This window comes from Pempheris klunzingeri, chromosome 17 (genome assembly GCF_042242105.1).
Source record: "Pempheris klunzingeri isolate RE-2024b chromosome 17, fPemKlu1.hap1, whole genome shotgun sequence".
Taxonomy (NCBI): Eukaryota; Metazoa; Chordata; class Actinopteri; order Acropomatiformes; family Pempheridae; genus Pempheris; species Pempheris klunzingeri.
In genome coordinates, this window is record NC_092028.1 from 14,925,625 (window position 1) to 14,941,013 (window position 15,389).

General features: G+C 38.4%; 2 protein-coding genes across 4 annotated transcripts; both read right to left on the reverse strand.

Annotated features, from left to right (window-relative positions):
• Positions 1 to 520: 520 nt before the first annotated feature.
• On the reverse strand, positions 521 to 14,414 carry LOC139216161 (interferon-induced protein 44-like). 3 transcript variants are annotated; one of them, XM_070847218.1, is made up of 8 exons: positions 5,764 to 5,856; positions 5,646 to 5,674; positions 5,126 to 5,159; positions 4,713 to 4,908; positions 3,664 to 3,813; positions 3,151 to 3,322; positions 2,133 to 2,233; positions 521 to 2,010 (listed from the first exon to the last, which is right to left on the reverse strand). In XM_070847218.1, exons 1-8 carry the CDS (start codon positions 5,772 to 5,774, stop codon positions 1,849 to 1,851), a joined length of 855 nt encoding a protein of 284 aa, XP_070703319.1. In that variant the 5' UTR covers positions 5,775 to 5,856; the 3' UTR covers positions 521 to 1,848. The 3 variants fall into 3 exon arrangements, with proteins under 3 accessions (XP_070703319.1, XP_070703321.1, XP_070703320.1); XM_070847220.1 differs by lacking the exons at positions 5,646 to 5,674; positions 5,764 to 5,856 and adding an exon at positions 14,393 to 14,414; XM_070847219.1 differs by lacking the exons at positions 5,646 to 5,674; positions 5,764 to 5,856 and adding an exon at positions 6,273 to 6,297.
• On the reverse strand, positions 10,147 to 14,363 carry LOC139216162 (interferon-induced protein 44-like). The gene is made up of 6 exons (XM_070847221.1): positions 14,213 to 14,363; positions 13,800 to 13,995; positions 12,744 to 12,893; positions 12,233 to 12,404; positions 11,023 to 11,123; positions 10,147 to 10,900 (listed from the first exon to the last, which is right to left on the reverse strand). Exons 3-6 carry the CDS (start codon positions 12,828 to 12,830, stop codon positions 10,739 to 10,741), a joined length of 522 nt encoding a protein of 173 aa, XP_070703322.1. The 5' UTR covers positions 12,831 to 12,893; positions 13,800 to 13,995; positions 14,213 to 14,363; the 3' UTR covers positions 10,147 to 10,738.
• Positions 14,415 to 15,389: the final 975 nt, after the last annotated feature.

Consider the following 15,389-nt stretch of genomic DNA (forward strand, 5'->3'; position numbering starts at 1 on the left):
AAGAAGTGTGGTCGGAACAAACTCTTGGATGATCGTGATCGGAGATCACTTAAACGTTTGGTGAAATCATATCGTACGAAATCAACAGTGATAGTGAAAGTAAGAGCATTTCCACACGCACAATGCAAAAGGGAACTCAAGGGATTGGGACTTAACAGCTGTGTAGCCCTAAGAAAACCACTGATCAGTGAGGCTAATCAGAAAAAAAGGCTTCAATTTGGTAGGGAGCATAACAATTGGACTCAGGAGCAATGGAAGAAAGTCGTGGTCTGATGAGTCCAGATTTACCCTGTTCCAGAGTGATGGGCATATCAGGGTAAGACGAGAGGTGGATGAAGTGATGCACCCATCATGCCTAGTGCCTACCGTACAAGCCACTCTCCCATCATCAATACAAGATCTTGGCAGAAAATTAATGCAACTCTGGATGGAAATAAATGATGTGACATTGCAGAAGCTTATTGAAATGATGCCGTGGCGAATGTGTGCCGTACTCAAAGCTAAAGATGGTCCAACGAAATATTAGTGTGCGACTTTATTTTTGGACAGGCAGTGCATATTTACATTAAAACACTGTTCAACACTGACAAAACGATACCTTTCTTTCAATAATATCCACTAACAGGATAACAGCTTGTCAAGGTCCGGCAACAAAGCCAACTTTTTGTAATTTAGGAGCCGATTTTAGCACTAATTTAGTGCTTAATAAGTGTGTGAAGTACAGCTCAGCCAAACTTATGGACATTAATGACAGTCAGCCATAACACTTTCACCAGGACTGAAAACCACTCTTTGGCAGACTGCAGCTCCTGAGAACAACGGAGTGGTGCCAGAGCTCACGGGGACAGGTATGCAAGAGGAAGAGGTGCAAGCAGAAGAGAGGCAAATGGGCTGGCTGGCTGGTCCAGCTGAGGGCCAGCAGACCGCCGATTCCGCCACTCTTTCTGGCCAACGTTCGTTCCCCGGATAACAAAATCACTGATCGGGAAAAACTCGTGGAGGTGGACTGTGTGTGTACGTGAACAAGGACTGGTGCACAAACTGTGAGATGGTTAAAAGCCACTGCTCCGAGGCAAAAGAATATCTGACTGTTAAATGCCGGCCACACTATTTGCCTCATGAGTTCACAGCTGTGTTCGTCATCATTGTTTACATCCGGCCGAGGGCAAATGCTAACGCTAATGCTAACGACGCATTAAGGGAGCTATATAATACCATTAGCTCACAGCAGACCAAGCACCCGGAAACCAGCGGCATCAGCTCCTTCACCACGTCCTCGTATACAGTTTATTATTTCATTTATTATTTTGGTAGTAAAATATACAAGCTTTGTTCCAATAACCAAAAACATAATAATCTATTCATAAGGATTGGACACTTTGATTTTTTTCCCCACCCAGTTGGCACCATCACAACAGCTGAGTTGTTGACCAGATCACGTGATGACGTCACATTGCCGACACGATGACGGCATATAAAGGTTTTCTCATTTGGTCAATTAAAGTGTTTTAATTCCTTACGTTTCTCACAGCATTTTATTGCAGTACCAATCTATGACAAAACACTGCATTTGTTAAAAACTGTTTGACAAATAAAGCAACGTACAGGAGGAGGTTAATATATCATGGCTTAATATTGTGTATTAATTCCCATGCTTATGCATTAAGCTCACATGCTTACACACTTTGGTTTTCCAAGTAAGCATTTTTTTAGCACATCCAGGTTTATAGTTGATAGTACATGAATTTCGCAATAATGAAACCCCCCAAACTGCGCCATGCAGATCACAGTTCAAAGTTGTTTTTTCATGCCCTGTTCCTTCAGTATTTGTTTCAGCAGTATGTGGGTCTACAGGTTGCTCAGGTAGTCTTCTCCAAAGGTGATCATGTGTCTCAGTGCAGCCAGTATCTGAGTATCCATGTCTTCGCTCATCCTGGTTGATGAATCGTAGTTCTTCACAAGAAAGATGCAGTTCAGTGGGATTCCCAGCCACACGTGCACTTTGTCAACCTAAGTTTTAAAGTAGCAGCATTTCAATTGGTCAGTAATTACAAAGTGGTGATCAAAGGAGAGTTTTGCACTTAAATTACAGTCCAAAAGAACAAATGTAAAAATGCCTTAAAGAAACTTACCTGTTCCTTCAGGTACTTGCTCCTATAGGCATTCTTTATGTCTCCTTGTGTATCAGAACAAGCTTCATCAATTCTGGTGAGAATCACCATTTGGGGAATTCCTGCAAATACAAGAACTAAATCAGTATTTTAAAGAGACAGTTCATCCCAAAGTCAAAAATACTTTTCCTCTTACCTATAGTGCTATTTATCCATCTGGATCATTTTGTTTTTTTTGTATCTACTCATGGACGAGAGTCTAGTTCCTGTGACAGCGTCGGATGTAAAGTGTGATGGTGTCCTCCTCGGCTGAGCTGTAATGTTAACCAGCTCAGAGGTTCTAGGTGAGTTAGCAGCCACAACGACTACCTTCTCGTTCATGAGTAGATGCGCGATGAGACAGTTGGTAGGTGCAGTTCAGGAGAAAATAGTTCCTACATGAAACTGCTCACAGCAACGTGTAGGGATTATTTTGAGGAACAGGGTCATGATTTCTGGAAAGAGACATTGCAGTTGAATTTTGCAAATTGTTTTTTTTTCGTTTTATGGAGCTTTGAGCATAACAAGTTGTCTGCCATCCCAGCTACATTGTATTTGAGAGAAGGCAGACATCTCTACTGTTGATATCCCCAAAACCCCAGCAGCTCACAACAAAACGATCTAGTCAGATAAATAGGACTACAGGTAAAATATGTATTTTTGATTTGGGAATGAGCTGTCCCTTTAAGTAAACAGTAAATGGTCTGTACTTGTACTCGACCACTTAAAGTGCTTTTACACTACATTTACATTCATCCATTCACACATCATTCATACAGGAGGAATCTAAGCTCTATTCTCTCACACACTGAAGCTACGCCTCAAGACCAAGTTGGGGTTCAGTGTCTTGCCCAAAGACACTTTGACATGCAGACATGAAGGAGCAGATGTTCAGATTGATAGACGACCTGCTCTACAGCCACCCTGTTTGCTTTTTATTTCATCAGTGTGGCACCATTACTCCACAAAGAGTAATAAACATTGTGATGTCAGCTCTTACCGATTTCCGAGGCTGCCAGTCTGACGTCTCTCATCTTCCTCTTAACATCGTCACTCATTATAGATACTGAGTCGGCAGCGATGACACTGACCAGAACATGAACTCTGTCATTCAGATTGGGAGATGAGTTGTAACCTTGATCCTTCTCTGTCAGTGGATGTCCAGGTTTGAACTAGAAAAAAATAAAATACAGTGAAAAAAATTAATGTGACAATTAATGGGGGTTTGTTTTTGAACATGCAATGCATTGCAAGATGTGGAGATGTGCTTAATGGTATGCTGTGGGGTTTCTGAAAAGTGGGTCCCCATTTTGTTGGTTTGCTTTTTGCAGTTGTAAAAATGGTCGTAAACAATGCAGGATCCAAACTTTCATGAAAAAGTTTGTAATTGTTGAATGGAAAAGGAAATGCACTGATTGTTTTAGTAAAACCCCAAGAATACACACATTGTGTTTGTTCACAGGAACTTTCCACAGGACACCTCTGAATAATGACAAGGCTCAAAAGATTGTACCTGGTAACCTTCTGTGACGTGTCCCCTCAGGACCGATTTGACGTCTTCCACATGAATTCCTCTGTTGATTTTCATCTCATAGCCCATGACGTAATTGAAAGTGAAAGAGTAAAAACTCTCTGGATCCTTGTGGAATTTGTAGGTCGTGTACTGGAGAGCAGATGGTGCAATTATTTACATTGTTTTAGCAAATCACAGATAAATATGCAATTAACACAACACAAATATCTGCAATTCAACATTCATTTTATTCAGCAAATGAACAGTGTGACTGTCCCAAATCTGCCTTAAATTTTAGAAAAAATACTAGAAAAATATTATCTGACTCCAAATACACCTGCCTTAAAAAGATATAAATTCTGACACTCTGTAGGAAACAGGAAACAAACAGCAGACTTCTTGTTCCCTGACATGGTGATATGAAAGTACCTTCATGTTATACATCTGTACACTCTGGACTGTCCTTGTCTTGTTCGCCCTGCCTCCACCTGTGCTATGGCTGCCGCTTGCTAATCCTAAATGCCCCTTGTAGAGCCTCTAATATGATCCTTTTCAGTGTTGAGTTTGCTTCCCATTCTGCTTGTTTCATGTTAAATATGGTCGATATTCCAGCAAATTAAATGCATGCTTTTGCTGCCACTGTCACAACACAGGTACTTGGTGCAGCACCAGTTGGTGGGGCTGAGATGACGGCACTTTTTTTTACATTTTTGCTACTGGTGCAGTGTCCAGGTCCTGTTCAGAACATAAGTTCATTGGGACAGGCCTCCTTGTACTGCTGCTTGCAGCATTGTCAACGGGCATGTCTGTTTAGAGTGGGCCGATTGCTTGGTCACTGAAAGACCTTCTTGTAGAGACCTCGAGAAAGTGCTCATCTGACCAGTTTCACCATCAAAACTGCGCTCGTTTAGATCCTCAGAAATCCACCCACAATGTCTGAAGTCGATATATCTCAAGATATGTGTCAACTTTTTGATATGTTTTAAACTGAAATAACTGAAATGATTAATTATGACATAATTTGCTTAACATGAATGAGCTGTTCATACCTTTAGCGTAAAACTGTCCCCACCGAGTGCATCTGTCGAAGCTCGACCAGTAATTTGTTGTTGTAAAACACTGTCGACAGAGTTGATGAAACTGGACTTGCCAGCGCCAACTTGTCCATGAACCAGAATTCGAACATTTTTCACTTCCTTGTTCTGAGATTGGTAATTTCTCACAAAATTGAGACTGTCCTCTTTGCTGTTGGTTATTTAAGAAGAAAACAGTATGATAAAAAACTGCAGGATTTTGATCACTGAATGAATACATTGATATTGATGCTCTGTTGTCTCCACCAACAACACCAACACCAACCAGTCAGCAGAAAAACAAATCACTTGAGTTATGTGTTAAAGAGCAGAACTGAACATTGAGGCCACAATGACACCACACTGACTTTATGTTTACTCATACTCACTTGGGCAAAGGCCTCCATGGCTGACTAAGATAACCTTAAGGGCAAAATACGCATGTTTAGATACAGTTAGACAGAGACATTATTATACATTATTTTGTATGAATGTTCATTATCATTACTCAATTGGCATTTTTGTAACATTTTAAGAGAAAGTTAAAGTGTGACATGGCAAGACTTACCTGCCATAGCTGTAAAGTAAGACATTTACATGTAAATGTGAATGAATTAAAGAAAAGTAAAAGTTACCAAGTTATCAAATTCCTACCTACGCACAGAGGTATTGTCAGCAAAATCTTTGTATAGAACCAAAAGCAGAGGGTGACAAAAGTAGATTGTTCAATAGAACAATAAATAATAAACTAGTGGACAGAAATACAAGACAGGGAGGAGATATATTATTTTTATATTCTTATATACTATTTTGACTTTTAACTTGTTTTTTCACTGTTTGTTTTTATCTGTGTGTTGTACTGTGTCCTTGAGTGCTTTGAAAGGCGCCTGTAAATAAAATGTTACTTACTGTTGTTGATGTAGCTCCAGAATGTGCCTCTGCAATATTAACAGGGAGGCAGTGTTTTTATAGGCTCTCCTACTTCTACTACTACTTCTGCTTAAATTTTCTGTGTCAGTTGACTTACAATAAATCCATGATGCTTCCACAAAGTGTCCTGGTTAAACCTTAAACAAGATGGAGGAAATGATCCAAGAAGGATGTCAATCTTCCAAGGTGATCAGGGAAGCTTGAAGATATTGACAGGAAAACTCAGATCAGACAACTTTGCTTTTTTTTTTCTTAAACATTTTAGCGAATCTGGATCAATATTAATCAATTCTGGCGGTGTAATATATGTAGTATATGAATTCAAAACTACATTTCGCGTCTTCCCGTCACTCAAATAAATTTAGGAAAAGTCAACGGAGAATGAGGTCTGGACATCTTTTACCCAAAGGATGTTTACTCATACTCACTTCGGCAAAGACCTCCATGGCTGACTAAGATAACCTTAAGGGCAAAATACACGCTTAGATACAGTTAGGCAGAGACATTATTATACATTATCTCATATGAATGTTCATTATCATTACTCAAATTGGCATTTTTGTAACATTTTAAGAGAAAGTTAAAGTGTGACATGTAAAGACTTACTTCCTCCCATAGCAGTAAAGTAAGACATTTACATGTAAATGTAAATGAATTAAAGAAGTAAAAGTTACCAAGTTAACAAATTCCTACCTACGCACAGAGGTATTGTCAGCAACATCTTTGTTTAGAACCAAAAGCAAAGAGGGTGACAAATGTAGATTGTTCAATAGAACAATAAATAACAAACTAGTGGATAGCAATATAAGACAGGGAGGAGATATAAAAACATACAATTTAAACAAGAGGAACAATATATAATATATAAAAGAAAGGGTAAAATATAAAAAAGTATAGTATATTGAGAACTGAGGTTGCTCTGAATAAATATATTGCACAGTTGTTGTACATTATAGTGTTGTTACTGTCAGTTTTGCTGGTTTAATGTTTATGTATTTCTTCAGAGGAATCTGAATATATAGATTTAGCTAAAAATAAAAAATAATAATGTCATGTCAGTAATGTCAAATCATGCTAAATTTAAGTAGAAAGTCAATATTCACTTTCTACTTCAGTATCTACTTCAGTATCCAGTGAATAATCAATAGAACAGATGATAACACATTTCTTCTTTAGTGTAAATTTTGTAAAGACACAGACACTAAATTGGCCCAAATAAATGAAATGAATAAAACATTACCCCAAATAAACCAATAGAATTTTAGTTTCACAATCTCAATATCATATTTTACTAATACATTTTAGGAGAGATACAATAGAAAGTCCTTACTGTTGCTGATGTGGCTCCAGAATGTGACTCTGCAATATTAACGGGGAGGGAGTGTTTTTATAGGCTCTCCTCTTACTTTCATTTTCTGTTTCAGATGACTTACAATAAATCCATGATGCTTCCAGGAACTGTCCTGGTTGGACCTTAAACATGATGGAGGAAATAATCCAAGAATGATGTCAATCTTCCAAGGTGATCAGGGAAGCTTGAAGATATTGGCAGGAAAACTCAGATTAGACAACCTTTTTTTTTTTTTACATTTTAGAGAATTTGGATCAATATTAATAAATTCTGGAGGTGTAATATATGTAGTATATGAATTAAAAACTACATTTCCTGTCTTATCTTAAATTGTTTTCCCAAATAAATTTAGGAAAAGTCCCGGAGAATCAGGTCCGGACATCTTTTACACACAGGCTATTCACACAACAGACAAACTGTTTTTGTCGGTAATGTACAGTATTCTGTGGTAATGTGCGATAACACATGGTTATGTACTGTAAAGAATGGTAATGTGTGGTAATGTACGGTAACACATGGTTATGTACTGTAAAGAATGGTAATGTGTGGTAATGTACGGTAACACACGGTAATGTACAGTATTCTACGGTATCATATGGTAATGTACGGTATTCTATGATAACGTATGGTGAAATATGGTAATGTATAGTAACAGATAGTAATGTGTGGTACTGTTTTTAACTTTAACCATAACTGATTGTTGCTTATTTAATCAGAAATATCACACATTAGTGTTACACCAAGCATAACACAAAGAAAGTGACTCCTCTCTTTCCCCACCCTCAAAGATGAGCCGTGCTACAGCAGATTCAGTCCAAAAAAAACACATTTATTGTCAGATAGTAAATAAACAAAACATTCCACAAAGACATCAAGTAACTTACCAAACTTAACCCTTTCATGCATGAATTATGATAACCTCAGTCAGGGTTTTTTACCAAGCGATTTTATTCATCTTTAGGCACAAAAAACAAGGTTTGAACTTTATTTTTTTCAACCAATATTTTCTATGGATCATTTGCAGAAGTCAAACCAAACACCAAGAGGAAACTAGTGGTTAGCGATTAAACTTCAACATTACCATCATCCTTCCTTCCTCCCCTCATTCTTTCTCACCCCCTACCTCTGTGTGTCACTGATGGAGGGAGTTGTTTTCCTTCTTGAGTTCCAGTTCACGCTCTTCTAACCTGCCAACTGAAACAGAATACAACACTGATCAATTAAAGGTATTACACGACACAGGACAACACACCATGCTTTGTCTATGAACTATCTGTTAAATGATCATTTAAGAATTCAATTCAATTAAAGAAACAAAGAACAGCAAATGACAAATTCAAAATCTTGGATCTGGACGGTAAAATCCTCACCAGTGAAATAATACCTAAGTAGCATGGCTTTACTGTGGGTGCACATGACTTAGCATATCAAGGAACAGTTGCATGTTTTACACGATGTGCCTTTTCACTTTCGTGCCAAGTGGTAGATAAGAAGATGCGACTCTCATGTGTGTATAGTAGATATGAAGTTACTGCCTGTCCAAAAAAAAAAAGTCATCACCTGAATTTAACTAAGCAAATAGGTAAGAGCCTTCCATTGGATAATTACTGCAGTGATGAATATGTTTTAACTGGCAACAACTTATTTAACCCTAGCTGATGAGTAGCTTCTCTTTTCTTAAACAACCATATTGGAAGACATATCCTGTGGTCGTGGAAAGGGTTAGGGTTTCAGAAGGGTCAAATTATTGGCCTGCATCAAGCAAAGAAAACAACTAAGGAGATTGCTGAAACTACTAAAATGGGGTTAAGAACCGTCCAACGCATTATTAAAACACGGAAGGATAGTGCTGAACCATCATTTTCGAGGAAGAAGTGTGGTCGGAACAAACTCTTGGATGATCGTGATCGGAGATCACTTAAACGTTTGGTGAAATCATATCGTACGAAATCAACAGTGATAGTGAAAGTAAGAGCATTTCCACACGCACAATGCAAAGGGGAACTCAAGGGATTGGGACTTAACAGCTGTGTAGCCCTAAGAAAACCACTGATCAGTGAGGCTAATCAGAAAAAAAGGCTTCAATTTGGTAGGGAGCATAACAATTGGACTCAGGAGCAATGGAAGAAAGTCGTGGTCTGATGAGTCCAGATTTACCCTGTTCCAGAGTGATGGGCATATCAGGGTAAGACGAGAGGTGGATGAAGTGATGCACCCATCATGCCTAGTGCCTACCGTACAAGCCACTCTCCCATCATCAATACAAGATCTTGGCAGAAAATTAATGCAACTCTGGATGGAAATAAATGATGTGACATTGCAGAAGCTTATTGAAATGATGCCGTGGCGAATGTGTGCCGTACTCAAAGCTAAAGATGGTCCAACGAAATATTAGTGTGCGACTTTATTTTTGGACAGGCAGTGCATATTTACATTAAAACACTGTTCAACACTGACAAAACGATACCTTTCTTTCAATAATATCCACTAACAGGATAACAGCTTGTCAAGGTCCGGCAACAAAGCCAACTTTTTGTAATTTAGGAGCCGATTTTAGCACTAATTTAGTGCTTAATAAGTGTGTGAAGTACAGCTCAGCCAAACTTATGGACATTAATGACAGTCAGCCATAACACTTTCACCAGGACTGAAAACCACTCTTTGGCAGACTGCAGCTCCTGAGAACAACGGAGTGGTGCCAGAGCTCACGGGGACAGGTATGCAAGAGGAAGAGGTGCAAGCAGAAGAGAGGCAAATGGGCTGGCTGGCTGGTCCAGCTGAGGGCCAGCAGACCGCCGATTCCGCCACTCTTTCTGGCCAACGTTCGTTCCCCGGATAACAAAATCACTGATCGGGAAAAACTCGTGGAGGTGGACTGTGTGTGTACGTGAACAAGGACTGGTGCACAAACTGTGAGATGGTTAAAAGCCACTGCTCCGAGGCAAAAGAATATCTGACTGTTAAATGCCGGCCACACTATTTGCCTCATGAGTTCACAGCTGTGTTCGTCATCATTGTTTACATCCGGCCGAGGGCAAATGCTAACGCTAATGCTAACGACGCATTAAGGGAGCTATATAATACCATTAGCTCACAGCAGACCAAGCACCCGGAAACCAGCGGCATCAGCTCCTTCACCACGTCCTCGTATTCAGTTTATTATTTCATTTATTATTTTGGTAGTAAAATATACAAGCTTTGTTCTAATAACCAAAAACATAATAATCTATTCATAAGGATTGGACACTTTGATTTTTTTCCCCACCCAGTTGGCACCATCACAACAGCTGAGTTGTTGACCAGATCACGTGATGACGTCACATTGCCGACACGATGACGGCATATAAAGGTTTTCTCATTTGGTCAATTAAAGTGTTTTAATTCCTTACGTTTCTCACAGCATTTTATTGCAGTACCAATCTATGACAAAACACTGCATTTGTTAAAAACTGTTTGACAAATAAAGCAACGTACAGGAGGAGGTTAATATATCATGGCTTAATATTGTGTATTAATTCCCATGCTTATGCATTAAGCTCACATGCTTACACACTTTGGTTTTCCATACAAGTAAGCATTTTTTTAGCACATCCAGGTTTATAGTTGATAGTACATGAATTTCGCAATAATGAAACCCCCCAAACTGCGCCATGCAGATCACAGTTCAAAGTTGTTTTTTCATGCCCTGTTCCTTCAGTATTTGTTTCAGCAGTATGTGGGTCTACAGGTTGCTCAGGTAGTCTTCTCCAAAGGTGATCATGTGTCTCAGTGCAGCCAGTATCTGAGTATCCATGTCTTCGCTTATCCTGGTTGATGAATCGTAGTTCTTCACAAGAAAGATGCAGTTCAGTGGGATTCCCAGCCACACGTGCACTTCGTCAACCTAAGTTTTAAAGTAGGAGCATTTCAATTGGTCAGTAATTTAAATGCAGAACTCTTCTTGGATCACCACTTTGTAATTACAGTCCAAAAGAACAAATGTAAAAATGCCTTAAAGAAACTTACCAGTTGCTTCAGGTACTTGCTCCAATAGGCATTCTTTATGTCTCTTTGTGTACGAGAACAAGCTTCATCAATTCTGGTGAGAATCACCATTTGGGGAATTCCTGCATATACAAGAACCAAATCAGTATTTTAAAGGGACAGTTCACCCCAAAGTCAAAAATACATACTTTTCCTCTTATCTATAGTGCTATTTATCCATCTGGATCATTTTGGTGTTAGTTGCAGAGTTTTGGAGATGTCAGCAGTAGAGATGTCTGCCTTCTCTTAAACACAATTGAACTGGATGTCACAAGGCTTTTGGTTCTCAAATCATGAAGCAGTTACACACGATAATCCACAGACTTTGTTGTTTGCAGTTTTATGAAGGAACTATTTTTGACCAAACTACACAGCCCAGCTGTCTCACCACGTATCTACTCATGGACGAGAGTCTAGTTCCTGTGACAGCGTCGGATGTAAAGTGCGATGGTGTCCTCCTCGGCTGAGCTGTAATGTTAACCAGCTCAGAGGTTCTAGGTGAGTTAGCAGCCACAACGACTACCTTCTCATTCATGAGTAGATGTGCGATGAGACAGTTGGTAGGTGCAGTTCAGGAGAAAATAGTTCCTACATGAAACTGCTCACAGCAACGTATAGGGATTCTTTTGAGGAACAGGGTCATGATTTCTGGAAAGAGACATTGCAGTTGAATTTTTCAAATTGTTTTTTTTCTTTTTATGGAGCTTTGAGCATAACAAGTTGTCTGCCATCCCAGCTACATTGTATTTGAGAGAAGGCAGACATCTCTACTGTTGATATCCCCAAAAACCCAGCAGCTCACAACAAAACGATCTAGTCAGATAAATAGGACTACAGGTAGAATATGTATTTTTGATTTGGGAATGAGCTGTCCCTTTAAGTAAACAGTAAATGGTCTGTACTTGTACTCGACCACTTAAAGTGCTTTTACACTACATTTACATTCATCCATTCACACATCATTCATACAGGAGGAATCTAAGCTCTATTCTCTCACACACTGAAGCTACGCCTCAGGACCAAGTTGGGGTTCAGTGTCTTGCCCAAAGACACTTTGACATGCAGACATGAAGGAGCAGATGTTCAGATTGATAGACGACCTGCTCTACAGCCACCCTGTTTGCTTTTTATTTCATCAGTGTGGCACCATTACTCCACAAAGAGTAATAAACATTGTGATGTCAGCTCTTACCGATTTCCGAGGCTGCCAGTCTGACGTCTCTCATCTTCTTCTTAACATCGTCACTCATTATAGATACTGAGTCGGCAGCGATGACACTGACCAGAACATGAACTCTGTCATTCAGATTGGGAGATGAGTTGTAACTTTGATCCTTCTCTGTCAGTGGATGTCCAGGTTTGAACTAGAAAAAAATAAAATACAGTGAAAACAATTAATGTGACAATTAATGGGGTTTTTTCTGAACATGCAATGCATTGCAAGATGTGGAGATGTGCTTAATGGTATGCTGTGGAGTTTCTGAAAAGTGGGTCCCCATTTTGTTGGTTTGCTTTTTGCAGTTGTAAAAATGGTTGTAAACAATGCAGGATCCAAACTTTCATGAAAAAGTTTGTAATTGTTGAATGGAAAAGGAAATGTACTGATTGTTTTAGTAAAGCCCCAAGAATACACACATTGTGTTTGTTCACAGGAACTCTCCACAGGACACCTCTGAATAATGACAAGGCTCAAAAGATTGTACCTGGTAACCTTCTGTGATGTGTCCCCTCAGGACCGATTTGACGTCTTCCACATGAATTCCTCTACCGGTTTTCATCTCAAAGCCCATGAGGTCATTGAAAGTGAAAGAGTAAAAACTCTCTGGATCCTTGCGGAATTTGTACGTTGTGTACTGGAGAGCAGATGGTGCAATTATTTACATTGTTTTAGCAAATCACAGATAAATATGCAATTCTTAACAACACAAATATCTGCAATTCATCATTCATTTTATTCAGCAAATGAACAGTGTGACTGTCACAGTCTGTTATCAAAGCATTTCCTGCATATACACTGTTGCCCATAAAGTTGGAATAATTGTTCAATACCCCCAATTTTGTTAAAGCCTGAATACACAGTTTGCAAAGGTTAATTGTGGTTTAAGTTTCACTGTGATATGTTTGGAAGAGTTTGATCGATAAAGTTGAGAAGATATATTTATATTTTTATATTTTATATATTTTTTTATATTTATCAAGAATAAATCACATTGTCACAATCATTTCATGTGAAGAGGTAAAAACCATTTTATTCCAACTTTATGGGCAACAGTGTATATTTAACCAAGGGACAGAAACTCCATTCCATTGCTCAACTGCCTGCCTCCGCCTGTGCTATGGCTGCCATTTAGGCACTTTGAAAGAAGTGAAAATGTATTGGTTCTGCCAAGAAACTGGAGCCACAGCCGCACAGAGCATTTGTGCTACTGGTGCAGTGTCCAGGTCCTGTTCAGAGCATGAGTTCATTGGAACAAGCCTCCTTGTACTGCTGCTTGCAGCATTGTCAACGGGCATGCCTGTTTAAAGTGGGCCGATTGCTTGGTCACTGAAAGACCTTCGTGTAGAGACCTCGAGAAAGTGCTCATCTGACCAGTTTCACCATCAAAACTGCGCTCGTTTAGATCCTCAGAAATCCACCCACAATGTCTGAAGTCGATATATCTCAAGATATGTGTCAACTTTTTGATATGTTTTAAACTGAAATAACTGAAATGATTAATTATGACATAATTTGCTTAACATGAATGAGCTGTTCATACCTTTAGCGTAAAGCTGTCCCCACCGAGTGCATCTGTCAAAGCTCGACCAGTAATTCGTTGTTGTAAAACACTGTCGACAGAGTTGATGAAACTGGACTTGCCAGCGCCAACTTGTCCATGAACCAGAATTCGAACATTTTTCACTTCCTTGTTCTGAGATTGGTAATTTCTCACAAACTTGAGACTGTCCTTGTTGCTGTTGGTTATTTAAGAAGAAAACAGTATGATAAAAAACTGCAGTATTTTGATCACTGAAGGAATACATTGATATTGATGCTCTGTTGTCTCCACCAACAACACCAACACCAACCAGTCAGCAGAAAAACAAATCACTTGAGTTATGTGTTAAAGAGCAGAACTGAACATCGAGGCCACAATGACACCACACTGACTTTATGTTTACTCATACTCACTTGGGCAAAGGCCTCCATGGCTGACTAAGATAACCTTAAGGGCAAAATACACATGTTTAGATACAGTTAGACAGAGACATTATTATACATTATTTTGTATGAATGTTCATTATCATTACTCAAATTGGCATTTTTGTAACATTTTAAGAGAAAGTTAAAGTGTGACATGTAAAGACTTACCTCCCATAGCTGTAAAGTAAGACATTTACATGTAAATGTGAATGAATTAAAGAAGGAAAAGTAAAACAATAAATAATAACCTAGTGAACAGCAATACAAGACAGGGAGGAGATATAAAAACATACAATTTAAACAAGAGGAACAATATACAATATATAAAAGAAGGGAAAATAAATATATAAATAAAGTATAGTATATGAATAAATATATTGCACAGTTGTACATTATACATTACTGTCAGTTTTGCTGGTCTAATTTTTATGTATTTCTTCAGTGGAATCTGAATATAACTAAAAATCCAAAAAATAATAAGTAACATGAAAATAATAATGTCATGTCAGTAATGTCAAATCATGCTAAATTTAAGTAGAAAGTCAATATTCACTTTCTACTTCAGTATCTAATTCAGTATCCAGTGAATAATCAATAGAACAGATGATAACACATTTCTTCTTTAGTGTAAATTTTGTAAAGACACAGACACTAAATTGGCCCAAATAAATGAAATGAATAAAGCATTACCTCAAATAAACAAATAGCATTTTAGTTTCACAATCTCAATATCATATTTTACTAATACATCTTAGGAGAGATACAATAGAAAGTCCTTACTGTTGCTGATGTGGCTCCAGAATGTGACTCTGCAATATTAACGGGGAGGGAGTGTTTTTATAGGCTCTCCTCTTACTTTCATTTTCTGTTTCAGATGACTTACAATAAATCCATGATGCTTCCAGGAACTGTCCTGGTTGGACCTTAAACATGATGGAGGAAATAATCCAAGAATGATGTCAATCTTCCAAGGTGATCAGGAAAGCTTGAAGATATTGGCAGGAAAACTCAGACAACTTTTTTTTTCTTTTCAACATTTTAGAGAATTTGGATCAATATTAATAAATTCTGGAGGTGTAATATATGTAGTATATGAACTAAAAACTACATTTCCTGATTGTTGCTTATTTAATCAGAAATATCACACATTAGTGTTACACCAAGC

Bases quoted from the DNA above. Each gene is read 5' to 3' on its own strand.
- LOC139216161 (XM_070847218.1), bottom strand. The intron at 3,814-4,712 runs GTATGAACAGCT...TCTGCTCTCCAG, and splicing joins GGGACAGTTTTACGCTAAAG to TACACGACCTACAAATTCCA. The intron at 2,011-2,132 runs GTAAGTTTCTTT...TTTAAAACTTAG, and splicing joins GCAAGTACCTGAAGGAACAG to GTTGACAAAGTGCACGTGTG.
- LOC139216162 (XM_070847221.1), bottom strand. From the start codon at position 12,830: ATGGGCTTTGAGATGAAAACCGGTAGAGGAATTCATGTGGAAGACGTC. The intron at 12,405-12,743 runs GTACAATCTTTT...ATTTTTTTCTAG, and splicing joins ACATCACAGAAGGTTACCAG to TTCAAACCTGGACATCCACT. The intron at 11,124-12,232 runs GTAAGAGCTGAC...TTGTATATGCAG, and splicing joins ACTGGCAGCCTCGGAAATCG to GAATTCCCCAAATGGTGATT.